The following is a 27,769-nucleotide window of genomic DNA, read 5'->3' on the forward strand; positions in this document are numbered from 1 at the left end:
ATACTTGCCTATTAGATAGAAAAAAAATTATCATGAAACAGATTCAAAAATCTGAGGCCTAAAAACCTAAACAGGTTGTAGCGTCACTGATTTTCTTTTTTTTATAGATTATGTATTCAGTATGAATACTACAGTAGAAATCTTTTGGAAGTTTTAGGTTAATTAATTAAAACAAAACACTATATAGTATGCTTCCTTTATTTTGTAAGGAATTATTTTCACAAATTTGTTATAGGTACAGTGCCATGCTGCCGGTGTGTGCTCGAATCCATCTAGTAACTGACCGCACCACCTAATACTGATCATATGTCTTCTAAGTCCTTGATTTATCGAAGTTATTTCTCACTCATACTGCTCCGAAGTAAAATAACTTAGTTATAAAAAGTACTAATAATAAGCCCTCATTAGCAGGCATGAGTTACGTGTCGATTTGGGAAGTTTTTACATCATAATATAAATTAGGATCAGTGATTAAGCGTACAATGATGATAATTATTATTCCCTATAACCTTTCTTTTCATCATCTTTCCTATAACCTGTCAGGTACGAGGTTAATGTAAAAGACGGGTGAATCGGGGTGAGTAAGAAATAACTTTGATGCCTAAAACTAGCTACTCGCTGGATTCAAATAGTGCTTTATAACGAACCCTTTGTTATTGGAGCCTTAAGCGTCTTCGTTAAGTTAGCGGATAAGGAAAGTTTTTATTTCGACACTTGGTTACTCACTGCCCTAATATACAAAACAGAACCTAATTTGCAGATGAAGTTAAGCGTTTGTTTAAAGTGTTGTTGATTGATAATACAATTTCTTGATAAAACAAAAACTTGACTATTACAAAGAGTAGCAGAGTTTCTTCTCTGCTACTCTACAGTCTAGCTCTACAGTGTAGACCCGACCGATACCAAGTCAAGAGTGTAAAGTCTACGCCCTTGATTTGGTAACGGGTAGTAAATTTAAATATTCCCATTTTTAAACATGGACAATACATTTTTATGTTATTTGACAATGAGTGTTTAAATGGACTGATTTTTATTGAACTTTACAAAAATATTGAAAGATCTTCCTACTAGTGTTTTTATAAATTACCTACATACAATATTTAATGGATAACGTATTAATATATTTTAATAATATGATATTTATCACTACAAATAATATTAGAATTGACTAATTTTTATGACTCAATGTATATAACCTCTATGTTAAATTCCTTAAAGATAAATTTGCACGTTATCTGTCGCAGAATATGCGAACGTTCGATTTCAAACATAAAATTTTTGTACCATATACTTGAAAAAAAATTATTTAAACTCTATTTCTGGGTTTGCATTTTGAAAGGTCACAGCGAGTATCCAGTCTTACGCATTGCATTGAGCATATTATGTAACAAAATTAACAAGCATACAGTGCATCTACGACTACACACAACTATAACAATTTGGTCAGCCTGTTATATTATATCGATACCGCGAAATAAAAGGAACGCGAGCTCCGCATACCATAGAGCAAATCCTTTTAATCGTCCACATGTAATAGATTTATAGAAAAATGGAACAAAAAGTAATAGACAATTTCGTATGTAGACGCGTTCCCTCCCAAAGCTGGCAATACATTTGAAAATGTATTGCCAGCTTTACAAACTTGATCGCCGTCGTAAATGTATATTACCAGCTAGGACGCAGCCATCGAAATTCCGCCATTCAATGCAATGAATGAAACCAAAATATTACCGGCATATAAAATTGCATATTCAAAAATACAGAAAAATGTTTACAAATAGATAAAATTATAGAAAAAAGTCTCCTCTGCACGGGAAACAATTCGCTTACAAAATGTTTCATCTAGCGTTAATCATTTAAATGTTATTCTCAACATCTGGGTACATACTTACGAGTAATTGAATTGCATACAATATAAACTGTATTATAAACTTCTACTCTAAAATTACAGTCACAATATCTTTAACATTTCATCTACTTTTTATATTAGGTAATAAAGAAACGATTTTTACGAAAGAGATGGGTTGACATTTAGGGTCTGTTTTACAATGTCCGGATAAGTTCCAAATAAGCTATTTATTACTTATTGGTAGGATAAACAGTATTTTTGCGTTTCACGACTGTCAGATAGCGCTATTCGTCATGAAACGCGAAGTTTCTTATCCGGAATCTTTCGAACAATTTGTTGCATAGCTATGTGGTACTTTATCCATACATTGTGAAACAGGCCCTTAGTATATTAACAAACCCATATGAACTATAAAGCGTCGTACAATTTACACAAGGCAATTTACTTATAAAATTAACCTTTAGGGTTGTTGACCTCAACTATAATTTGAGGTCAACTACCCCATAGGTCGTGACTTCGTAACTTGACGTATCAGCTGTTCGGTTCGACATTTAATTACCTGCAAATAGTTAATAGCCAATATATGTATTTCATATGAAGTTCATAAGGTTTTGTTTAATATAACGATAAATAAATAACTTAATACCAATCTCAATAGTTTATATTTTTCTAAAAAGCAGATAAAGAAATATAAGTATCAATAAACTTAATTCGATGATTATAAACATTAAGATTGGCCATTAAAACGTCGAAATTACTCAGCTCCAAAACAACTGTGATAAGCTAAAAAAACTTTCTGCAACTGTTAACAATTTTAAACTTTAATATCAACAAAACTAGCGCGATAAATATTTATTAATGCAATATAATTTCTAGCATCTAAAACAACTACGTAACACAATCACAATATTACAATGATATGAAACGATTGTACTTAAAATCCAACCTCTCAACACGTGACATTTGACATCATTGGTTAAATAACCCAAAGTCGACGAATTTTTAGTTTATCACTTGGGAGGGTGACAAAGCATATTTACTTTTATATTTTTGTCTAAATATTGAATATTCATTAGAGAGATATGTTTCATACAAATCTATTGAGGCTATTCAGTCGGTCTAAAATTGTTTTGAAATAACCTTCGAAAATTCATCAAATCAAGGAAAAAATATGCAACAACTAATTTAGTACATGACAATGGACATTTTATTGACTACCTTTTACAATATTGACAACATACATTTTTAAAGCTAAATTCTCATGATAAGGTACGAACAGAGTATACAGCACGCCTAATAGATTTGACTAAATATAATTCATATACAATTTTCAAACATCAAAATATTTCGTTGCTTAAAAATATAAAAAACGCAAGTATCTGAATCTAGAAATATGGCTATTAACAAAAAAATGCGGGATATAAATTTGTGGGAAAATGTATTAAAAATGCATTTAAATTAATTAGCGCAAGTAAGTTGTTCGGCTAAGGAGCGCGGAAAAAAACAAAAATACTTCTTAAAGCGGATTAGAAATCTTAAATAAATTAGCTATTAGGATCCGGCTTTCATTACCTTTCCTGCTAAAGAAGAGTATTAGGAGGTGATCAAAGACAGTACCCGCGCATTGTATCACTATCCGAACATCGTATTTAAAATTGATATTAACATATCCAACACTATCAAAAAAGGAACAAAAGAAAACAAATAAAAAAATATAATGCATGGACACCGCAGCGTTTCCTTTATTATAATAATTATATCTATATTATATATAGCTTTTGATACACATATACACTTCAACGTCGAGAAATAATATATTAATTGCTATTATTGAAAGATTATAACAGAGAAGGATCGATCGGGCTACGTGGACCATTTACATACATTGTAACATAATACCTGCAATACTAAATCATACATCCACGCAGTCCGAACAACAACAGCCTAAGAAAGAGATAACAATATTAGAATAGTACCCATAAACACGGTATTCAATAGTTACAAAGTTTACAATTATCCTAACAACTAGGCTTGCGGGGACACGCGACCGATGTTCGCTTTGCCTTTTTGTGTCCCGGCAAGCGTGCAGTACTAAAATAGTTATTGTACCAGACGGCTTACGGCTTCGTGCGCACATAAGCGTGATCTACATAGCTAAGCTGTGGCCGAACGATTTCTAGGCATTTTACTCTACGCACTTCAAATATTTGGTAACATTTTCTGTATTAGAGCGCGTTCAAGTATTATGGCCCCCCCCCCCCCCAAATGTCACGCGTCACGTTTCGTTACCACCCACTGACACATTAAAAGTTGCCGTTTATGTGGTGTTTAGTATCGGAATGTCAATAATAATATTAACAATAACGCATAATTCAATCCCCGCCCCGCATCGTAACGTTTCACCCCAACCCCCTACCCCCCAAATTCGTTACGTAATACTTGAACGCTCCCTTAAGGGAATACCCTAAGCACTACAAATTCGAGGAAGACGCCTAGAACTGGCTCAGCGAATACCATTCTGGTATGAAAAGACAACATTAACAAAGTGAACGCGCATCAACTGCTATCCACAGCTTACATTTACCGAGATTAACGATTATATTGGGAGACTCGACATTAACACCCGCTCATCTATGCGATGGTACTACTATGGTAAGGCTTTAGCCGTATATATTTTGCGTATTAATATTTAAAGATATATCCAACCAAAAGCTATGAATGATGATATCTCGTTTACTCATATCGTTTTAGAAAGGGACAACAACAAACTCAACTGCAGTGATGTTAACCGGGACTTCTACCGTTTCTATCGGCTCTATCGAATTCTGGTTTCATACATAAAACTCGGTAAGTAATGTATCGTGTATATATCTTCGAGATACACATATACAAGACAGATCATAAAATACGTCTCCGTCAAATATTCGTTTCAAAAATTTGACTTCCAACTAAAATCTCTCGCATATTATAATGCATGCGGAACTATTTGCCTCAAAATATTTGATATGCCTATCCAAAAATTAAAAATCAATAATTAATTGGTTCAAAGATTTTACACAAATGAAAATAACGTACCTGCCCTTCTCATTTAAGAAAATCTAAATATATTCACGCAATCATTCAATAACTGACAATAATCGCAAATTACATACGTAAGAACATAAATCGCAGCATACATTAATAAATCAGGAAAATAACAAAAAAATTGTATGCCCCAGCCTCAAAATAAATCAAATTATGTAATTATAAGACCCTTAACTCCCAGAAAAGGATTATTTATACGATTTACTCAAAACGTTTTCGCTAATGCTTTTGTAAAAAGCATATTAACTTTTTACCCAAATGACGTATAATAAAATTAATAAGACAATGTATCATGTCAATAAAGACGCAATTTATACAATATTCATTATATACAAAACAATTATAATTTAATTAATGTCTCACATACGGACACAATTTTGTTGTTCGTCAATTCAGGTCCATATATAAGAGACGATTTAAACAAAACACAATCCGTATCATCAAATTCACAATCAATAAATAATTTTTACATTGAAAACTACGCACGTAATTCTAATAATTATAGGTGAAAAATATCTTTATCTTCTAGCTACAGCCACGGACTTAAAGGCTAACAACAGAATTAGGCCTAAAGCATATTACTTACACATTACACGCCCAAGATAAACAATATGACTAGTGGATCCTACATCTAAAGCCAAATACTGCGGAATGCATCTTTTCCAACGTTATTCGTAAGGGTCCCAATCTAAGGCAAGATAAGTCCAAATCGTTGCACAACCCACCGCCGAACGGACCTCGGCCCTTCACCGACCTGCAGCAGCTACCGAAATCGGGGCCACCTCGAGGGCCCCCTCGGGGGTCACTTCTCCTGTCTGGATATGGCCAGGGCCAGCTGCAATTCCGCGTCTTCCTGCCGCCTCCTGGCTTCCACCTCGCTCTCCAGGCGTTTCGATTCGGCGGCCGCCCACGCCCATTGCTGCTCTTCGGAAGGAAGGGCATCCACACTCTTAGCCTCGTTCGACTTCTTCTTGTCTTTCTGCTTCGTCCGGCCGATCCCACCGATCGTGTGGACGAGAGACTTTGCGTATTTCACTGGCTTCGGGGATTTCTCTTTCTTACTGGGTAAGGTGTTTGATGGCCACGTTTCGTTGAGATTTTTGTTTTTATCAGTTCCCCAATCGGTCGCCCAATCATCTGTTTTGTTAGACCAATTATCGGTTTTGTTAGACCAATTATCGGTTTTGTTCGACCTGTTATCGGTTTTGTTTGACCAATTATCGGTGTTGCTTTCCCAGTTGTCAGATTTTGAATTCAGATTTTTGGAGGATGAAGACCAAGCATCCGGTTTGGGAGGGGCCGGTTTGGACCAGGCATCGTCGGCCGCCCAGCTATCGTTCGGCCAGGCCGCCCAGGAGTCATTATTATTAGTGGGCTTCGAAAACGGGTCGTAAGCGACGGGAGGCGCCGATACTCGTCCACTAATTCGCTCCGGCTTCGAGAAGGTTCCATTTAAATTCGAAGAGGTAGAGAAGAAGTCGTCTTTCTCGAAACCGGCGACGGAAGTCGACCGGCCGAACGCATCGGCTTTTTTGTCGTTGACGTCGGCGAAGGGGTCTTCGATGTTAAACGGGTCTTCGTAACGGTAGTCTTTGAAGGGGTCCTCGGTGAAGTCGATAGGTTTGCGTTCGGTCTGGGCGCAACAAAGTGTGAGTGAGATAGGTGATAGGTGTGTGAAGGAGAGGGAAGGTGTGTACGCACATGTCGCCGTCGTCCGTCCGCTTAGCGCTGCAATGTGGGGACAAGCACACGAGCCGTGGTTAGCGTATGTTAGTGGACAAGTGTACAAATGGCGTGACGCACAATTTACGTACATCGAGACATCGGCGTGATACATCTTACAACGTATGTCCCAACTCTCAGAGCATTGACATACAACTCATTTATATAAGTCAAAAAAACAAAAATAACGATGTCGCAATGTACAGAAACATTAAAGAAGATATGTTATTTATATATAGAAAATATTATTAAATACATAAAATACAAAACTGGCAAGACAAGACAAATAAAGCGAGCTACGTACGAACATGCATGAACATAATGTAACGCAAACAAATGCTTGTCCCAACAAAGCTGTGAAGCAAAACGTTCAAAACAAAGTCTACAAAACAAAAATTGTGTTTTCAACTTTCATAAAAACATGCGATTTCGACATGTGTGCACACTATTACGAGAATGGCATTTACAGAGAAAGTAAAATTATCAATGTATCCTCAACTGACCGTAACACAATCGGAATAACATAAATTCGTCGATTAGTGCTTTTTGTTAATGCAAAGGAGAGCTTTGAAATTATACCGGGTACAAAGACTGCCAAATATGAAATTTATATTTATTTAGTTTATAAATTTTCCTGTTTCTTTTCAAAGGTATTTTTAACTCCCATAACTAGCGCCCGTTAATTAACTTCAAGATCATAATTAAGATTAACATTGTGATACGTTCGTGGTGTATTTACTTTGAATTCGCTTTACACCCCGTATGTTCGCTTCTCATAGTCTGTGCGAAAAGAAAACCGTTGTTTGTTACAGGTCATATAATTAATTAAAAGTTGTTTGTTATGTTGACAACACTGTTACGTCATTATAGCAACAGTGATTGTTAAATTCAAATTCAAATTCAAAATTTATTTATTCATGTAGGTAACAATGTACACTTATGAACGTCAAAAAAAGAAATATTAAATGAATTTAATTTTACATTTACTGCCAGTTCTCAAATCAAGGGCGTAGTTAACTACAGATATCGGCAAACTTTTTGAGCACTAAACAAGGGAGTGGGGGAAAGTTTGCGTATCGTATCGCAGCGCGGGACACAAACGTCAACAGATTAACCAATCACACGATCGACACGTCACTCCCCCCCCCCTTCCCTCCTCCCAGTAAAACCGAAAAATCTCTTTTGCGCAGGCAAGGACATATTTTGTTCTGTATTATCTATAAATATGTTTCAAAAATATATGAATTTTTATGACCGCCTCCTTTCTCTGTCCGCACAGACTGTAGTATGTTGTAAATGATTAACATATAAAGACAGATATAGCATACGAAAATGCTATGTTATTCCGTTGATATATTCAAAGAAAGCACTTCACAAAATGCCATTCTCTTTAACAAAGTCGTGCAAAAACTCGGTCAAAGCTTACATACATTTAATTTTACTTTCTCTGCAGCGTAAAATATAGAAATAAAATTAGCTAAATCATTTGATACTAGTCTGATATGCAAATTAAAATCTGAAAATAAAATTTAATTAAATAAAACAAACTAATTATGCCCTTGGATCATTTGTCATGAAGCTTTTAAAAATAAATATTTTAGACACATTTAAACTTTTTTTTTAAAGAACAGAGGAACGGGCAGGAGGCTCACCTGATGTTAAGTGTTACCGCCGCCCATGGACACTCTCAATGCCGATGCGTTGCCGGCCTTTTAAGAATTGGTAAGTCTTTTTCTTGAAGGACCCTAAGTCGAATTGGATTATAAATAGCAAAAATTTGTTATTGGCTGCCCCTTGGAGGCTATTATGTATTTCTTAATTCTTCTTTCTATTAATGTCTTGTAGTATATGCGTTTGTATTTTAATTGAATAAAATAAAGCTACATTATTATTATTAAATAAATAACGAGCATTAGGCCTTCCCCATATAGAAAACTTTTTAACTTTAATTACTATTATGTCGGAGCAATGGCGCTGGTATCAGCTGCCATTGAAATTATAATTTAATCAACAAATTAGTTCAAAACTGTTTTGTGGTTTATTCAATTTATATGATCCAAGAGCAATTCTAATCAATTTAAAACAAACATAAAATCCTATACGAATAATTTTGGCATACCTTGTGCGGGGGCATGGGGCGAGGGGGTGCCGGCCGCGGAGGTGGAGTCTTGTGCCTTTTAGCAGTGTTGCTAGCGTTGCTTGGGTTGCTAGTATTGCTAACATTTGAATTTCGCGTTGGGGCGTGCAGCACTGCGAAGGGATCAGACTCCCAGGCACCCTGAAATAAATTGATAATAATAAATTATTTTTGCAACAAAAAATAAATTACAATAAACACGGTAATCAGTCTAAACTTTGACTTCACTGGTGAGCTTATAGATTATAAGAGATCAGATAATCCGTGCTAAAAATATCAGAGAAAATCACGGATAATCTTAAATAGAAAAACTTCTAGACCCGAAGTTCCGAGTTAAATTTCTAAGAAAAAAACAGATTTTGCTAAATAATAACTGCACTCACATCATTTTGCTTGTTCGTCTCATTGCTCGCAAAGGAATCGCCTGCAAAGGGATCAGCAGAGCCGCCAAATGGATCACTAGCGAAACCATCCTGAAGATAAAATAAAAAAATAAATGTAATATCAGATATATTTAAATCGTCAATACTTTTATTTTCCGAGGCAATTGTAGACAAAGTTACTAAGAAAAATTATCGAAAACCTAATTCAATTCCAACAATATTACAAACACAGGTCAAACTATTTTTTTTAATCGATTAAAATACGTAATATATGAACACTATGATGGGATCGTTAAGTATTACGTAAGCTGATTTACTGCAATTTATCCCCCCTTCTCTTGTCAGTAAATATAATCAAAGTTCTCAAAAAAAGTACATCAACTTGTATTTTTGTAGGAACCCTCGAAAATGTAAATTTCAATCATAGACAATGTATGGGTAATATCTATAAAAAGTAAAAAATTACTGTTGACGTAATCAATAAGAAAATCAAAGACAATAGTGCTAACGTAATACTTGAACAAGGCACAATAATAAAAGTTAATAGATTTGTCTATAGATAGATTTTACATTAGACTGGAATCGGTTCTGTGGCAATCATGGGGTCTGACTTTACATGTAAACAGAGGATGGGATAGCTAGCCAAGACATAAAATGGAAAAATTGTAAGCAAGAATAAAATCCTTTGGAGACTGCATATTAAATAACATTTATAAGGACATACTTAATAACATTTTTAGATGTTTTATAAAATGCTTGAATTAGTCGCTGACCAAATAGATAAGTGTGATGAGCAGTGTATGTCCATGAGCATAAAACGAACGATATCTGAGTGAGCGACACTAGTATTTTTATTTCACTATTATTATTATTATTTTATTTGATTATTGTTATTTTGTATGATTCTGTGTGTGTGTGTTTAGTTATTAATAAAACTAATGTTTATGTCTAGTTTTTTATAGGAAATCTGGATAATTTAAGCTGCCTTTATGCATAATGTAGATATCTCTTCCAATAATATTGGTATTCATATTTATTACTTACCTGCGCCGGTTTATTATTCGAAGGCGCAAATGGATCGTTCGTAGGAAGATTAGACGAGAAGGCGTCGTCCTTGAAGGGGTCGGAAGAGAAACCGGCAGAACCGTTCATTGTACTGAAGTCTGCCTTCGAGAATTCTTCATCCTGAAAAATTAAGTATTTTATTTATTATATTTCACTTTTATGGCTAAAATATCATCAAAAACAGATTACAGGCGTCAGACACTGGAGTTGATACAAATTTAATAACATATAATATGTATGATACAAATAATATTGACTAATTGAAATGACTCAAAAAAATATCCTTTTACGTGATTAGGATTGTACCACCATAACATTTTTGTACCATATTCTTACAATACATTTTTATTATGACTATAAAAATCTTAAAAATAAAAATGTCAGTGTAAATTATGTCTTTAATTATTAGTCAGGATTTTTAAGTCTTTAATTATTAGTAGTAAGTAGTAGTTACAGGACCAATATTAATTTGAGTTTGAATGTAGTTATATTACTTACCTACATTAAGAAAACGAGCAAGTACAAATGACACTGACGAACAATTTGAATTTGAATCAAAACAATAAAAAAAAATACAAAAAAATACAAATACTGAACCATCTCATAGATTATAGAAATTCATCAACACATAATTCGAAAAATTAATAAATACCAAAAAAAAATCTGTAGAATTTATATATGTAAGTTTAAAATTAAAAAAATACCTCATCTCCCGACCCTCGCACCAGCTGCTGCAGGTGCTGCTTCGAGAACTGCGGTTGCAGGTTGAGCACGCTAACACCTGCGCCGGCATCGATCGCCTCTATTGCAGCTATTAATGACCTATGATGCTCCTCCAGGTGATTCAGTTTTAAATTCGCCTGGAACATATTTGTCAATGTACATGAAACATGTCCTCATGTCAAGTTACACGATATATACTTACTCGACTTAAAAATAAGTGTACTATCCAATTAAAATCACAGTCAAAAATAATTAATTAAATGCTACTAATTTTACATTTACTGCCAGTTCTCAAATAAAGGAAAACGGAAGAGAAGAACTGCCAATAAGCTCTCAGCCACTCTTTTTAATCACAAAGTTTTTTTTTACACAATGTTTGTAAGAAGCTGCAACCATTACACCATGTTCCATATGACATCTTGAGTAATAAAGAATAATAAAATAATTAAAAGAAAAGAAGGAAACTGGCTTAGAATCCAAAAATCAACGGCGTGTGTCAGGCACAGGTGGCTGATAGACAATCACTGACTTACAAGATTAACAAATGATCATGAAACAGATACAGAAATAGGTGAAAGGTTGTAGTAGCACTGATTTTATTTCTATAAAAGGCCATGTCTGCCTACCTAGTTATGTATAGTTTAAATTTTAACTAAACATTTACTTAATCTGTAATTTTTAACTACTTGATAGACCGATTGGCGCCAGATTCGCAGCAAAATTTCAATTCCACAGACTTTAAATAGACAAGTCTAGTCTAGTCTAGTCAAGTATAACTTAAGTGAACGTAAGTTATGTTTATGAGATACGAATGTCAACAACAAAATATCTTTATTCATCTCAGTTCACTTGAACTTCAAAAAATTTAAATTAATTGTAAATTTACATTTACTACCAGGTAGTACGCAGTACTGTCGTATGCCTCATGTCTATAAATGTGAGTCTTAGCGCTATGTATTAATTCTGTATATCAAAAACGTTTTTTTAAGAAATCTTAATATATATATTTCTTGTGTGCGTGTGTATGTGACTGAACTCCTCCTAAACGACTGGAGCAATTTTGATGAAATTTTTTGTGTGTGTTCGTGGAGATTCGAGAATGGTTTAGATTCACAATTTTGTCCGCTGGACAATGTTTTTTTAAATTAATTAGTAGTTGTTGATTTTGGAATGTTTTACATTGGATCCGACAGACGGCGCTACCATCGCACTGTCAAATTTTAAATAATATTCGAATTTTAATTTTAGTCTGTCCCGAAATTAAAAAAAAGTTTTGTTATCATTGTGTTATTGTAGACCATGTGCTGGATCGTTAGATATTGTCATAACATTTGAATAATAATTTTCATCAAAATGGTCCAGAATGTTTTAGCTTATTAAAAAAAGTTTGAAATTTTCAAATTAAAGACGTATAGACAGGACAACGTCTGTCGGATCCGCTAGTATGATTATATAATCTTAACCTGGCTGACAGCGAGCACCGAACTGGTGAGCTGAGCGCCGAGCTTTTCAGCTTGGAGCTGCGCTTGCGCCGCCTCATCTTGGAGGCTCCTCTCTTTCTCCTTGAGGGTGTTGGCAGCAGCACGCCTCGCCGCCACTTCAGCCTCCGTCTCCGCCGCTGCCGCCTCTTGGGCTGACACTTGACTTCGTAATTTTTCCACCTATAGTAGTTAATTACGTTTGTACAAAAGATAAATGGTTTGTTTTAACAAAAATATCAATTATTTATTGATGTTAACAAATTATCCAACTAACAAACAAGTTCATTTTTGTTTCTGTATATTTTAGCTGCAAACTCAATTAAAAATTAATGATTTTATTTTATTTTAAATCCTTTTAATACATAATAAATAATAAGTAAAAAATACCTGTGACTTTAAATCGTTCAGCCTTTTCTGGGCTTCACCTTTTTGGTTTTCCAACTGTTTCAGTGTAGCTGTTAAAGTGTCCAATTCACTCTGAAAATCATTAATGAAACTTAAAATCGTTTACATCTAGGCCAACCTAAAAATAGTGAAAAAATTAATACAATACAAGGATGATATCGTAGTATGGCCAACCGTTTAATGTATATTTCCAAAAAACTCAACGCGCGGCCTAACCGTTAACAGGCGATTACTTCCAGGCAACCCTAGTATAACCCTACAGAGGGTTAAGTACAAAAAGTACATAAATAATTACAAAACAAGAGACAACAAAAAAAAGAAAAGAAAATAAAGTTTTTTTTTAATAATAATAATACTATATACAAAAATATGAGCATTTAATATAAAAACGTTTGAAAAATGGTCAGCCAAACCTATCCATATTTTTATTTAATTTTTACTCTGTGAATATTTATATGTAACTTGTAATCTGCTGCTTACATAGTATAGGCGTAATACATTAGTTTGATGTTTTTAGTTTATCGTTAAATTGAGTGACGTCACACAGAGTTAACCCACCTGCAAGCTATCCGCCTCTCCAGTCTTAACCGTCAGCTCTTTCTGCTTATTTGCGACTTCAGCTTCGAGGGAAAGTCTTTCCCTCGCTAAAGAGTCAACGTCACGAGCTATGGCGTCCATTTCGGGCGTCGGCTGCGGGCCAAGGGACACTGGTTCAGGGATTGGCTGTAACATTTTAAACATACAGGTTAAAAAAACATATGTGCAATTCACACATGGTAGAAGTGAAACCTTCAAAAACATTTTTTTTATTATTAATCATATATAAATTAATCATTTTCCATTATCTAAATGTGTGTGTTCTTTTAAAACAGTATATTTTAATGATAAATTTTAATTTATAAGTTTAATATAAATTTTTAATTTGGGAAAAACTAAAACATCGAAAGTTTGAAATTCGATCAAATGAAAAAGCGGCAGTAAAGAGAGGCTGTATAATGCCTGCTATCTCATTTTCTCCCACGTTAAATCATATGAATTAATGTTTCTGTCTCTTTTTACTGTCGCTTTTTCGTTGCATCCGGTTTGAAATCACAACGATTCTAAAGAAGTTTCACTTCAAAAAATAAAAAATTAAACCCACTTTAAATGGCTGTTAACATTATTGTCGATAACCACATCTCAGAAACTACTAATTGGAAAAACAAATTAAAGCAAGGTAGCATTATGTTCACATATTCAATTTTTTTTAAATTCCTTCAGACACGTCGACTTATGGCATTAATTTCAAATAAATATTTTATGATATTATTGAATATAATTAATATTCTAAAATAATAAACGAGCTCACCATTATATATGTTGTAAAATACAAATTTTTTACACTTAAACCCACTATAAAACTATTAAATATATTTTTAAAACAACAATCCTTAACAAACAACTATATTATTGTAAAGGTAATAATTGAAATAATCAATTTAAAGTCGACACCGTTCACCGACCTTAGATAACCTTGGTTGTATGCGCTTGCACCTAGTATGAATTTAGATCAAGTGAATATCGCATTTATACCATATGGAGAACGAATAGAAAATCAAAGTATCTGAAAACATATCTATTGCTGCTTAAATGTGTACAATTCTTCTGACATTCTTCTTATGTATAATATTGGCGTAAATAAAAAAAATACTCCAAGCTCATAGGCTTGCAACCGAAAAAGAAATCGTTAAGGCGAGACTATTTTTTTCTCCGACATTCATGTTTGATCCTAACCTATATGTCTGAATTATTGATAGTATTATATCTATGAATAAAATTCAAACATTTTCTGCGTGTTATCTAAAATACAAAACCTAACACGATTGTAACGTTTTATTCGACATGAACTCATAATAGGCGTGGATCCACAGGTAACAATAATTATAAACTTATATATAAGTGATAACATACATTGTTTATGTAATTAAAACATGTTTTCTTTAACCTATAATAAAAATGGTATAAGATCCTTTGCTTTACATCTCGCACGAAAAGATCCACTGCGTGCACGTGCACTGCTACGTGCAGGTAGCTATCGATAAAGGGTTGCATTGCGCGTACATTCGCAGCCAACTAGCTTAATAAGCTAGCTACATAGTTTACTTCTAAGCGCATCTGTATACCTGTATCGCAGGAACAGGTGGAGCCATAGTAGCAGCGGGAATCAAATCGGGTGGCAGCACAGCGGGAGGCGGTATTCCCTGCAACGAGCGTTGCACGAGGCACATCGCCGCCGCAAACTGGGCCCGGGACAATTTGCCCGAACTCGAGGTGTCACACAGCGCCCTGGAAATGGGATTTCAACAAAAGATCTTTAGATTTTAACTTACACCAGTTTTTAAAATAATCAAAAAGCTATTTGATATGTTTTAAACATAGACATGTATATTTTAATATTATTTATACGGTTGTATTTACTTTATTTGGTTTATATTTATTATGAAATATGAGTGTAAAGAGCGAAGAGATTGCATTCTAGGGTTTGGTTATTGGAATACAGATAGGAAATCGATCAACTGTCACGGTCTGATTGAAAACAATCCGAGATTGTGGATCATTATTGGGTTCGGGCGTTAGCTGGAACATTACCATATATGCGCAAGAGTGGTCTGCGGCAGTCCAGTGTCGAGCAGGACATGTCGGATCTCCGCTCCGGACACGAATCCGTCGCGGTCCGTATCCAATGACGTGAACTGCGTGTCGTACTTCACGCGATCACTTGACGATATCCACTGAGAGGACGCCGGAGTGGATGACGGCGGCTGAATTATTAACAACATAAACAATAATATGGAAGTGGAAGGGTGAAAATTTGCGATTACCTTGAGGCTTTAAAAGCTGGCAACGCACTTGCAAACCTTCGGGCAAAGTGGAATTATCGCATATATCACTTGAGCCTCGTTACAAAAAATAAATTTTGATTTGAATTACTTAGTTCTACCAAGATATATGCTAAATCTTTCTCCATTGTCTATGTCACTTTATTATATAATTATTTCGCTTTATAATTATTCGCTTTATTTTAAATCGCTCAGTATATTCAGAACACAAAAAAATCAAACTTGCAAGGAGAAATACAATACAGATAGTATTAATACTGGTGAAAGGAAAAGATGTTTTTTTAATATGGAATAAAGCTGATATCGAACTCTTTAGAATTGCACTGGTTCAAGAAATGTCATCTGTCTCCTTTCATCATAGCCTAAACACACTTTGACAGAAAGGGATAGAGATGGAGAGTCCATTCTTTATAATAAAATAAATAAACATTTCATACTCACACTAGATAAGTCGAGCAGTCCATCGAAGAGGTCCGTATTCTGTGTAGGAGGCTGTGGCCGAGGGGGCGCCCTGGGCTGTGGCGAGGGAGGCCTCGATGGGGGCCGGGAGGGGGGTCGTGAAGGGGGGCGAGATGGAGGCCGAGGGGGCCGAGCGCGGAGTTCAGGGGGCAGAGTGGTGGGGACCGCGTGCTTCTCGAGCGCCTTGTACACTAGGTGCATCGCCTGCGGGATGTTGCATCTCATATTAACTTCTATGTTGTTTAATTCCATAGTGCAAATGTCAAACGATAAACTATGATTGATATTATAAAGTTTTTGAAATGTCAATATCAATAACACCCGTATGTCAAAAACGTATGGAAATTATTAGCGCTAAGTTTCTTAATCTTATGACATGATTTACACGTGTTTATTCTTACAGTTAAAGCATTGTTCCAGTTTCTTTATTCGGCAGTAAATTAGTCCCAGTCAAAAATTCGAAGTAAAAAAAAAAAAAAAAAAACTATACTGACCACAATAAACTCATGTCTATCAAGCATCCCATCCTTATCCTGGTCTGCAAGATCCCATATCTTGCCTAAAGTGTCCAAAGGAAGCTTCGATTCCATCAACACTCCCTTCACCTGTGCCAAAAAGCAGGTTCTATTTAATAACATTAGAAAAATCTGCTTAAATTTGATGTATGATTAATAAGTGTACGTTATGAACGTATAAATCTATTGAAATCATACCTGGCTGCGAAGAAGTGCGGCCAGGTGATCAACGGTACCCGTCATTTTTTTTAATCTTCATGTAAATTGCCGTCATGTATACGATATTTTATTTAATTTAAAAATTAAAAATACTAGCGACCAAATTTCAAAAGGCAACTTGGTAGAAATGTATATATTCTCGTAAGTGTAAATATAAATAATACATAAAAAAATGGTTTTTAGCAAATAACCGATGAGGGCACTAATCCTGCAGCCGGATCTTAAACCATTTTAGGTGCTCTAATTGGAAATGATTTTTACTGTCGCTTTTTAATTTCATTAAATTTCAAACTCATTATAAAAGTTGCTTCTAATTTTTTTTTTTTTAAGAAAAGTTTAATCCTACATTTATATAGTGAAAAAAGTCTAATTTACATATTAATAATTATAAAAACTTTGTTTTTGAAGGTTTAATATCTACCGCGTGTGAATTGCACATGTTTTTCGTTTACTCAAAGTACCTTACCTTATTACCAGCAATAAATCCATTATTGGGTTGTAGCGAGTCAAACAGCTGACTGTATTTCTCTCTCTCCGCTGGCTTTATGCTCCAGTCGCTCAGCGGCATCGCTGGCATTGGACTAACACTCGGTGGTGGAACTTTAGGTAGCTCACCCTGAAGGAAATATTATAATAAACAAAAAATATATTCATACAAAAAGCTTATTATGGCATATGAACAAAAGATTCATGGTATGGACAAAAATCCGTGCAAATTTTGAAGAAAATTTAGAATTATGTTTTATTCTATATCGTTCTATATATCGTACAAAGATTCTTGTAGATGGATATTAGATAGAATAGATATTATTATTGGATAGAAAAAAGCCTAACAAAAAGCGTCAGATTATTATGGAGGCACCTTATGTTGACTTATCCAGACAAAAGATGTGCCAACATTGCTATGTAAGGTTACAGCTTTCACACTACGCACTATGCGTAGAGATTTGGGGTCACCCTGCATCTTCTTTACCATGGTTGGAGGAGTGTTCAGATTAATGCATGCAGCTGTGTTTCATTATCGGTCGTCAAGGCAGAATACGAAATTCCATCCGTATCACCTCGACGTCCGCCGTTCCACAAATGAGGCAAGCCAATTTTTGTCGCGTACCACCACTATGTGAAACCAACTGCCCATTGAAGTTTTCCCTAAACAATTCGACTTAAAGTCCTTCAAGAGCGTACCAATTCTTAAAAGACTGGCAACGCACAATTGAGTGTCCATGGGCGGCGGTATCACTTAGCATCATGATCCTACTGCCCGTTTGTTCCCCGTTCTATTAAAAGAAATATCAATCTATACTTACAACTTTAGGTGGCGGTGCCTCTGAGTGTATGTTGCTCATATTTATATCTTTCCCTGCCTGAGCCAGCGCTACCAGCTTTAACGCTACGAATAACCCTGCCTGAAAATTAATTTCATGCATTTAATGTATGCGGCATACACCCTAAAGCCATGTATAGAAGACAAGATCCCAAGACCTTACGATAGGAATATACTATTCTTCCGCTATCCATAGCAGAAGAACATCACGAATGAGTGGATAAATGGCTTGAAAGCAGGCGAATCAGCGAACGTCAGCAGTCATATAAATAAGTATTATTATACAAATTATTCCTCCTATTAACTATATCTCACTAAAAATTTAACATTGATGTTACTATTCAGAAACCTCGGATATAAATTGTCCATAAAGCTAAGCTCATCCTGTGATAAGAAATTTTAGATTTTAGTAATTGCAATTACAGTTAATCAGTGTTTTTTTAAAGCGTGAATAAAGAAACAGCACCCAATGAGATTAAATTTTCGGTACCAAAAACAAAGAGGGTTCAAGGAGAGTTAATTACCAGTTCTTCTCTTCAGTTCTACGCCCTTGATTTGAGAACTGGCAGTAAATGTAAAATGAGACGCATTTAATATGTATATTTATTTTTTTAATAAGTGTATGTTCATAATTAATTTTTGACTTTGAATTTAAAATTAATTAATTTTGTTAACGAAAATTACCGTAATTTATTAACTATGATATAAAAAAAACGAAAGCAATCAAGCAAAGCAAGTCCTTAAGACAGGCTCAATAAATCACACTTAGTCCTAGAGACTACCCTTACTAATACACCACGCTACAATAAATATCTAACCTTGGATTACTTAACACGACCTTGAAGAAAAAAGGTTACAAAAACTAAAAAAAAACGAACCAAGTTTTCATCGTGGCGTTTTGCACGTAATTTCAATTTCATTTTTTGTCGGGGCATTTTTTGTCGTTCCACATAGAGCGTCAATCACTACTACCAAAAGATTTTAGATACGGTGATGTTTACTATTTTTTATATTCAAATGATATGTAAACAAACATATCTTTAACGTCACACCTTAATACGGACGAGGTCTTTTGCATTAAACCATTAGTTTTCCTTGTTGGAAAAGAAATTTCTACGAAGACAATTAGTTGCTTCTTTCAATCGTAAACAAAATGAGAACGTACAGCTAAAACGATACAAAAAATCTGTAAATGGAAGGAAATGCTACCAAAGTTAAGAGTACTCTCGCTAATATGTAACGTCTGTTCCACAGCGGAATGCTGAGCTAGGGCCAGTTACTACCACAACACACACACACACCGCTTTAATTGTATCTTATGTCCTTTTTATTTCATAATGTTTCTTTTTTTATTATTATTAATATTTCGTGTGTTTCTGTGTAAGCGTTTCGTTAGCAATAAGTCTGTCTGTCTGTATATTTGTAAATCTACTAAGATCTCAAAAACGTTGTATGGATTGTGTGTAAATATATATAATGTTTTCATATACGTTAGTTGTCTATTTTTACTATAGTTGACGTCTACGTATTGAAGTAAATACGTAGTAAAAGCCATGTTGTAATATACACATTAATCTCAAACGATCAGAGAAATCCTACAATTCACCGGCAATACGCATTATATTTACTTACAGCAATGCAATCCAGTATTCCTTTTAATCTTAACACACTACCGCTTTAACAGTAATAAAAGGTCATTTAAATTTTTTTAATTAAGTAATATAAAATCAACACAATTTATTCGCTCATAGATAACATATCACCAGTGTAACAAGCACATCACTTAAATTACATACGAATTATTACTATGATTAACACCCACCCACCCACATGTTATACACAGGAAATACTTTTATTTTAATTCTATGTTTAACGCAACAAAAAAATCTTCATTTGAGCTGGGACTGCAGATGTTATTAAGTACATATTTTAATTGTTAATGCACTGCACTAACAATTAAAAATAAAATCAACATTTTTTATATCTGTTCATTTATTTACTTTTTCGATCCATATAGAACATGTAGCTTATCTGTTGAGGACCTCAATCTTATCTTCACACAAGTTACTGAAGATGATATTGAAGGCTTAGTTCAATATCTCTCACAATCTACTATGACATGGAAAATGTATGGATTTTTGTTCAATGCAATAACCTCATTAACATTATATTTGGGTCTAGGCCAACATATATTTGGCGACAAAAAGTCTGGGTACTTTAAGTATTTTACCTGTTTAATTTTGCCTAAAGGGCCTAAAAGGTATATTTATACCTTTTAGGATTATTCCAACTAAAAAGGCTTTTCTATAAAATCAAAGACCTGTAACAGGGAAGCTTCAAACTTTTCTTTAATTAAACAAACAAATAATAAATGTATATGATGAATGAAGTGTGATTGTGTGTCTGTTTACAAATGAAATTTGTAATTATGTAGCTAATTATTTTGGATTGAGTTCACTTTTACAAAATAGGTCAGGTACGCCAAACCTCTTAATAATTGTTGATGTGTACACATATTATCAATATCTACTAACTACTTTTTAACCAGTTCAAACAACAAAAAATATTTCAAAAATAAGGGCATTATTACATTAATTCTTGATTTAATTTAGTTACAATTTCATTATAGTATTTAACATATCTCTAAGTGCTTTACCTCTTTAGGATATACAGGAGATTTTATTATCTAAATTAATATCAGAGGTTTTATTGCATAATCTGTATAAACAGAGCTATAGTGTTTTAGGCTCCAACTTTTAACAAAAATTTATTTAAGGAATTTATTTCAGGAAAACCAATACAGCAATTTGTTGGCACCAATACAAGAATAAGTATCCATAATATAAACTACAATAGAAAAATTAAAATAACCTTCAAATATAAACCTGAATTTTATCTAAGACAAATACTGAGAAAAACATATTTGCCAGATATGCCAGATTCAGTACTTTATGATAAGATATGTTTTGAAAGTCATTTAAAAGATTTAAGAATTTCAACCCACTTTACATTTTTATGCTGACAGTTCATTAAGGTCTTCAAAACCACTACAAATACATTAAGAGCTAGTAACCATGTTTAGGCTTTGTAAAAGAGATATTATTCATAAGTGATGATCCAAATTACCAACCAAGGCTGAGATCATACTAACAAATATTGACATTATACCATCAATATGTTACTTAATTAAACAAGCTTAAATAGAAAATAAGAGCGTAAGGAGACTCACTTTATCCAAATATCCTTTGCCATTAGGATCAGACAAATCCCAAATCTTGCTAAGTACCACATCGCTAAGACGTGACTTCTTGAGAAATCTAGCTGCATCAAGGGCTTGTATTGCCCCAGTGCCATTGGGGTCTACCTATTATCAAGAGTTTAGATGTGAGAAGACAATTATAATTATGAACAGACTTATATACAGCTATATAAGTAATGTTAAATCAAGTATACATAATAAAACAGGATCTTTACTTGATTTGATTTTTTAGTAAAGAGAAGTTTAAGAATATTTAATTGTTAAAATAACTGAAGAATTTCTGAGTGAGTAAATTTTATAATATCATGAAAATATACCAACATAAGTTTTCAATAATCTTATAATCAATAAGATATTGAGCATGTTAGAAATCAAACCTTAAATAAATTAAATAGCAAGTCCATAAAATCTAAAATTAGTTACTCACTTGGTGGTAATAGGCCTCATATATAGAACTGTGGGTCCCTGCCACCTGGAATGGTTTAGTCAACATAATGTAGAGTAAAATTCAAAATCTTATTAGTTTCAAAGGACCAATGGGTGTGACATATCTACACAAATCGTGACATTTATAGTAAGCTTATAATCTTAAGCAATTTGGGGATTATATATATTAAACTTATTCTTCCTGCATGTATTTTATCACCGGCGGCCACTTCACTTAATTATTACAATAAATATATACTGTTACGGTTAACCGATTAATTTTCAGATCTAACTTGAACGTAATCTGTCAAGGGTTCCCGACACTTGGATGCCGCATATTTTTAGTATGAGTATACTCTTAGTATATTCAATCTAATCAAATAGTAGACACGTATATTAAATTAATTTCCACACACATAAATACAACAATATCACACGACTTATAATTTTATTCGAATAAATTCTACCTGAGTAGGAGAAGGCAAGGAAGCCATTTTTTACATCTCCCTGTCGACCAATCAATAGACTCCATGGACTAAAGAACTGAGTGTTGACAGTTCCTTAAAATGTATGTATGATTACAAATCTTGCATTTTTGGTGATGGCAATCAATTCATATTCGATATTATATTGCGGAATGAAACATCTTGAAATAATAATCGACCCAAGATCGCTCAATGTCGTACTTTACATTAATGCCATTAAAATCCTAACTCATGCAAAAATATATTCTACAAATATTTTAGACAGAAATAAAATTCTAATTATTGTAATATTTCCATAATGAGCTTAGCGTGGTATCACATTTACAAATATGAAATTAACTATAAAACATAACATTTGCCCAAATTCTCCTAAGCAGAGATAGATAAACAAAACAGTTTTTAATTTTTTACTATAAATACAATAAAATATCAACATTAATTTACAAATACTTATTTAACTTTCTATAGGTACGATCAGGTTCGCTTTTATGTCACTAGTGTAAATCATAGGTACGTACGTTTTAATAAATTAAGGCATTAAGTTATTTAATTTTAACAGTAGATAATAAATTAAACGACATAAATTTTAATAGGTATCTTTCTTAAGTATACACAATATTATTACTTGTAGTGTAATCAATCATTAAGTAAATAATTATTGTTCTTTGGTTTATACAACTCAGTGTAATATTTAAGTCTCGCTAATCCTCGTTTATTTATATCAAAACATTGTAATTTCTCAAATTCTTGTAACCAACATTCTATATTTTTGTGGTGATCTAAAAGAGGTAATATTTGAAGCATCGAAGATATTGTCTGCATAATACAGATATCACATAGGTACATCTGAAAATCATATATTAATTTAAATACATATATGCGGCTTCATTAGTAAGATAAACACTACCTATTTATTCTTTTTACATACCTTATCACAAGTTAACCATGTATTTGCATTCAACTTCGATTCTATATAATCAAGAGCGTTATACCATTCGTCAATTTTGGACTTCGCTACTGGCCACTTTCCAGCGAAATAACTGGACTAAAATAATTCAGCCTTTTTTATGGGTTGGATTTCGTAATTCGTCTTAAGTTTCATTTGAAGTTCTTATCATACTTACCATAATTTCACTGTCCAATCGAAAGAGTGTACCAGAGTTAAAAAAAAGTAATTCGTTAACCTTTGCTTGTGTAAAAATATTATCTTTTGGATACAGCTCCTGATTTGTTACTTGCTGGCATAAATATATGGCTGCAGCATGGCTGTCGATAATTGCATTATCTTCCACGATTAATGTTGGTACTTTTTGTAGATTATTGATCTTGAATAAAATGATGAAAAAATGTATTAGAAAAAATAACCTTACAAAGAATATACATTACAAATAATAAACAATAACTCACTTTTGCATAAGATATATCTTTATGTTCTCCTGCAAATAAATTGATTTTTCGTATTTCTAATTTAATATTTAATAAATATGCCGTCATCATTACAAATCGTGCAGGCGGAGAAGCTTCATCGACATATAGAATGGGCAATCTTTGTGTTTTCTCCATGAATAGTTTCTACAAACACAAAAACAAATAAATTTTTATACAATCATTTCTAGCATAATACATAACTATTAGGTATTCATACAATGTGATTTTTAAAATTCAAATGTCTTAAATAATGCAACTTTGCATGGTATTTACTAATGTTATTTGTTATGAACGACACCATTTTATAGAAGCGTGATAATACACTACCCAGCATCAGGTTACTGAATGGAACCATAGGATTGTTTCGCTGAATAAACATTACTTGGTCCCAAGCAGGAATTGAATTGCAAAATAAATAAATCAAGTATACGAAAATCGTGTTTTGTTTAAAACATTTTGTCTACAAAAGTTCAGATTTATGGTTTTAGAAGCTGTTTTAGCCATACATACTTAATCATTATTTGTTTTTTTTTAAAGTTAATTAAAGTAGGTAAATTAAATAATTTGACCTCTTTGGTGTAACGCCGAAATTCAACTCAGTAAGAAAAAATCTTCTGTCAGATTAAATTTTGGAGTATGTTTCAAGTCTTAAAAGTTCAAGTTATCAAATTTTTATTTAAATAAAATTAAAAAATCATAAAATAATGATAGTTTAAAAGATCATTGATGTGCTTTAAAAATGGGTAAAGTAGGAAGCAAGTCTTTATCATGTCTACAGTAAGTAAATTAAATAACTTCACATCTGTTTGTCTATAAATTTATTAACAAGATGATGTGTTGAATTTTGGTTTAACTGGTTGTCAACGACTTTAAGCTCGAATCACCATTTGTTGTCCCATCACATTAGAAAATTTAATTAAAAGAACTGAGGTCAAAGGGCCACTTCAGGTATATATTAGCTGCGATAACCCTCCCTCTCCCCCCTCTCTCTCTTGTCAGCATAAGTAAGCAAAGGTCTCAAAAATAATATTACAAGTACAATATATGTTTTGGTAGGAATTCTCGAAAATGTATTTCGTTTTCAAGCATAGACAATGTGTAGGTAATAGTTGTTAAAAACTTGATTACTTTTGACGTAATCACTAAATGAGAAAATAAAAAATATCTAAAAATATAATGCTTACGTAATGCTTGAATGGCAACCAATAAATAACGCCAACCTCTGTCTTAAAGTTCTTAAGCTCATAAGTGAACTTGATAAAGACCGAGTTCGAAGAGGCTACATATTAAAAAACTTAACCCCTTATTTCCATTATCAGGCACTGTACTCTATGGAAGGCTGATCGCAGTCCATCTTGCAGAGCCGTGTTGATGGCTTTAGATGCAATGAATATAAGTGTTACGGAAGTAGATGTAGATATGGATAAAGCTGAGCACAAATCAAAGGAAATCATGGATGTAAGCTGACATTTATATATTTTTAATTAATCCAGTAAACTTTTTTTTAATTAATACTTTTGGTTTCAGATGAACCCTTTTCAAACTTTACCTGTATTTAAAGACAGAGAATTGATTTTAATAGATAGGTACTTTTTCCGTTATTTCCTTTATTTACCTAGCAAATGTTAATAATGTAATATTGTAAATACATAATATCATGAATGATATGATTTCTGCCTCGTTTTGCATCCAATTACAAAGGAGTATTTTTTCAAAAGCATCAAATAACGCTTGATGATAATGCATTACTAACAACACTGTGGCAGAAATTATTTATATTTAGAACATTAATTACTATTGTTAAAAAAGACATTTGTAGAATTGTCTTACGAATACTTTTATTTTTACTTTTATTTGTCGTTGAAATTAAACTCCCACACTTCTTATTTGGGCATTTGGGCTTTTCAACGATAACAACAGATCATTTTTATTAATCGCGTAAACATAATAGAAGGTGTTACAACGGCATTTTGCAATGATTAACTTTTATAATAAATATTATATAACACACCTACTAAGTGCGAGTTACAGCCAGCCCAATAGTTGTAGTGTTGCTTTCACTTTAGAACTAAACTAAAAAAAACTTTAAAAATTTTGGAAACTGACTCAATATCGCAGGTATACGAATGAAAACGTAATTACCCCTGCCCGACCCAAAGCGACCATTTTGACCGAACCGTAGATTATTTGCAACGAGACTGTCTCTAAAATATTCTTCTATTGTTTTTCAGTCATTCAATAAATATGTACCTTGCGTCGCGATATTTCAACTGTGATAAATTGTTACCTAAAGATCCAGGAGGCCGAGCTATAATTGACCAATATATGATGTACAATTGTGGCACCTTACAACCACGATATCGAGCTGCTGCTGTAAGAGTTGAATAAAACCGATTTTAAGTTATAGTATTAGAGCATAAACCGGTGAATAGCTTCTGACATATAAACTAAAGGTACTCTATTTATTAACGCCACCGTGACGAAAAAACAATAGTTAGTGTGGACAAGCTAAACCTTACCTAACCTTAACCTATTTAGCTTCTAAAGTGATTCATTTTATATTTAATCATCAATGATTTAGGTTTAAGTTGTCTGCGCCAAGCATTAAAGTTTAGCCGCGGTGGCGTTAATACGTATTACATATAAATATTTTTTATTATATTTAATCCCTTTTTGGAGAGGTATTTAATTTTTTTCAAATTTTTGCTTATAGAAATGTTTCACTATGTAGAGTACCTATTTTTTCTTTTAGTTTCTTTATCATTTCGTCATTTGTAACTTGTCGCTAAGATTATAACAAACGTGCTATTGTCAATATTGTACACATTTGGCGAATTTAATTTAAATATCGTTTAAGCCATAATGGATAAATATATAATCACATTATTTTTCTTTGTTTCTATTTTAGGATCCAATTCTATACGAGAACTGTCGTTTTGTATTACCAGATCAAATTTGTGAAATCGAAACTGCCTATTCAGATCTAGATGGCATCCTCGCAGGGCGTCCCATGATTACGGGTTCCTTGCTTTCAATTGCAGATATTTCTATAGCATCTACAATAAGTACATTGAACATTCTCGTACCGGTTGATAAAAATAGGTAACGTTACTTTAATGTATGTGTTAAATTCCTTTTTGATCAATATATAAACAGTATAATTGGATATAATATGTTGTAGATTTCCTAACCTGGTTCGATGGATGTACAAAATGTCCGAAGAATATTTTTATGGTACCGCAAATGACAAAGGGCTCGAAGAATTTTCTAAAAGAATAGGCGAGTTGTTACACGTTGAATGACTTGATATGAGTAACTTTTATTAATAAATTACATTAGCAATATTAGAACTCTATATTTAATTATGTATATGTTAAATAATTTTTGAGTATGCAGCACGGCCGCAGCGTTTTGAAATTGAATTAATGTTGTAACGTTTTTAATTTCGTTATTCTAACACGCGTATATATTTAAACTATGATGATGAAACATGAAACAGCGAGTTCACAAAAATCACTATATTTTGTTTCACGAATTTTGAAAATATAATGAGAACGCTAGTTTGGAAGATATAATAGTAGTATACAGTGAAATCGACTTCATTTGTCCAAAATGATGCCTAACCACCCTAATAACATTTACAGATACAGGTCATTATTGTGACGACCAGTTTAAAGCGTGCCCTCAAAGCTCGTCCGCTCGACGCTCTCGACCATTTCATTTAAAGAATATGTAATCATTTGTTAAAAAATGTGCTTTCTTCATAAAAATGGTGTTGCTTCCCGAAATGTTATAAACAACCATATTTTAGATATTGATGTATACTTTTACTTATTTATAGCAAAATATTTTAAGTTGATGTCTTTAGTTTATTTTATTTTACAATAAAGAAATATTGCGATATAAGAACATACATTCATTTAAAG

General features: G+C 33.2%; 3 protein-coding genes across 6 annotated transcripts; 1 reads left to right on the plus strand and 2 right to left on the minus strand.

Moving 5' to 3' along the window:
- Window positions 1-180: 180 nt before the first annotated feature.
- Window positions 181-22,509, minus strand: LOC111001049 (epidermal growth factor receptor substrate 15-like 1). The gene is made up of 17 exons (XM_022270750.2): window positions 22,398-22,509; window positions 21,932-21,976; window positions 21,475-21,609; window positions 18,229-18,327; window positions 17,388-17,537; window positions 16,682-16,792; window positions 16,170-16,391; window positions 15,478-15,650; window positions 15,012-15,174; window positions 13,408-13,572; window positions 12,832-12,921; window positions 12,427-12,624; window positions 10,945-11,100; window positions 10,220-10,360; window positions 9,176-9,265; window positions 8,775-8,933; window positions 181-6,566 (listed from the first exon to the last, which is right to left on the minus strand). The coding sequence occupies exons 1-17, from the start codon at window positions 22,422-22,424 to the stop codon at window positions 5,736-5,738; spliced, it is 2,955 nt and encodes a 984-aa protein (XP_022126442.2). The 5' UTR covers window positions 22,425-22,509; the 3' UTR covers window positions 181-5,735.
- Window positions 21,779-27,743, plus strand: LOC111001050 (glutathione S-transferase 1). 3 transcript variants are annotated; one of them, XM_045630909.1, is made up of 7 exons: window positions 21,779-21,788; window positions 25,163-25,301; window positions 25,371-25,429; window positions 26,075-26,216; window positions 26,752-26,945; window positions 27,025-27,122; window positions 27,488-27,743. In XM_045630909.1, exons 2-7 carry the CDS (start codon window positions 25,215-25,217, stop codon window positions 27,577-27,579), a joined length of 672 nt encoding a protein of 223 aa, XP_045486865.1. In that variant the 5' UTR covers window positions 21,779-21,788; window positions 25,163-25,214; the 3' UTR covers window positions 27,580-27,743. The 3 variants fall into 3 exon arrangements, with proteins under 3 accessions (XP_045486865.1, XP_022126443.1, XP_045486864.1); XM_022270751.2 differs by lacking the exon at window positions 21,779-21,788 and adding an exon at window positions 24,518-24,620; XM_045630908.1 differs by lacking the exons at window positions 21,779-21,788; window positions 27,488-27,743 and adding an exon at window positions 24,518-24,620 and having other exon boundaries at window positions 27,025-27,276.
- On the minus strand, window positions 23,046-24,214 carry LOC111001053 (glutathione S-transferase E14-like). Of its 2 annotated transcripts, XM_022270755.2 has the most exons (5): window positions 24,061-24,214; window positions 23,823-23,987; window positions 23,540-23,740; window positions 23,344-23,460; window positions 23,046-23,261 (listed from the first exon to the last, which is right to left on the minus strand). In XM_022270755.2, the coding sequence occupies exons 1-5, from the start codon at window positions 24,196-24,198 to the stop codon at window positions 23,052-23,054; spliced, it is 831 nt and encodes a 276-aa protein (XP_022126447.2). In that variant the 5' UTR covers window positions 24,199-24,214; the 3' UTR covers window positions 23,046-23,051. The 2 variants fall into 2 exon arrangements, with proteins under 2 accessions (XP_022126447.2, XP_045486863.1); XM_045630907.1 differs by having other exon boundaries at window positions 23,823-24,214.
- Window positions 27,744-27,769: the final 26 nt, after the last annotated feature.

This window comes from Pieris rapae, chromosome 13, assembly GCF_905147795.1.
Source record: "Pieris rapae chromosome 13, ilPieRapa1.1, whole genome shotgun sequence".
Classification (NCBI taxonomy): domain Eukaryota; kingdom Metazoa; phylum Arthropoda; class Insecta; order Lepidoptera; family Pieridae; genus Pieris; species Pieris rapae.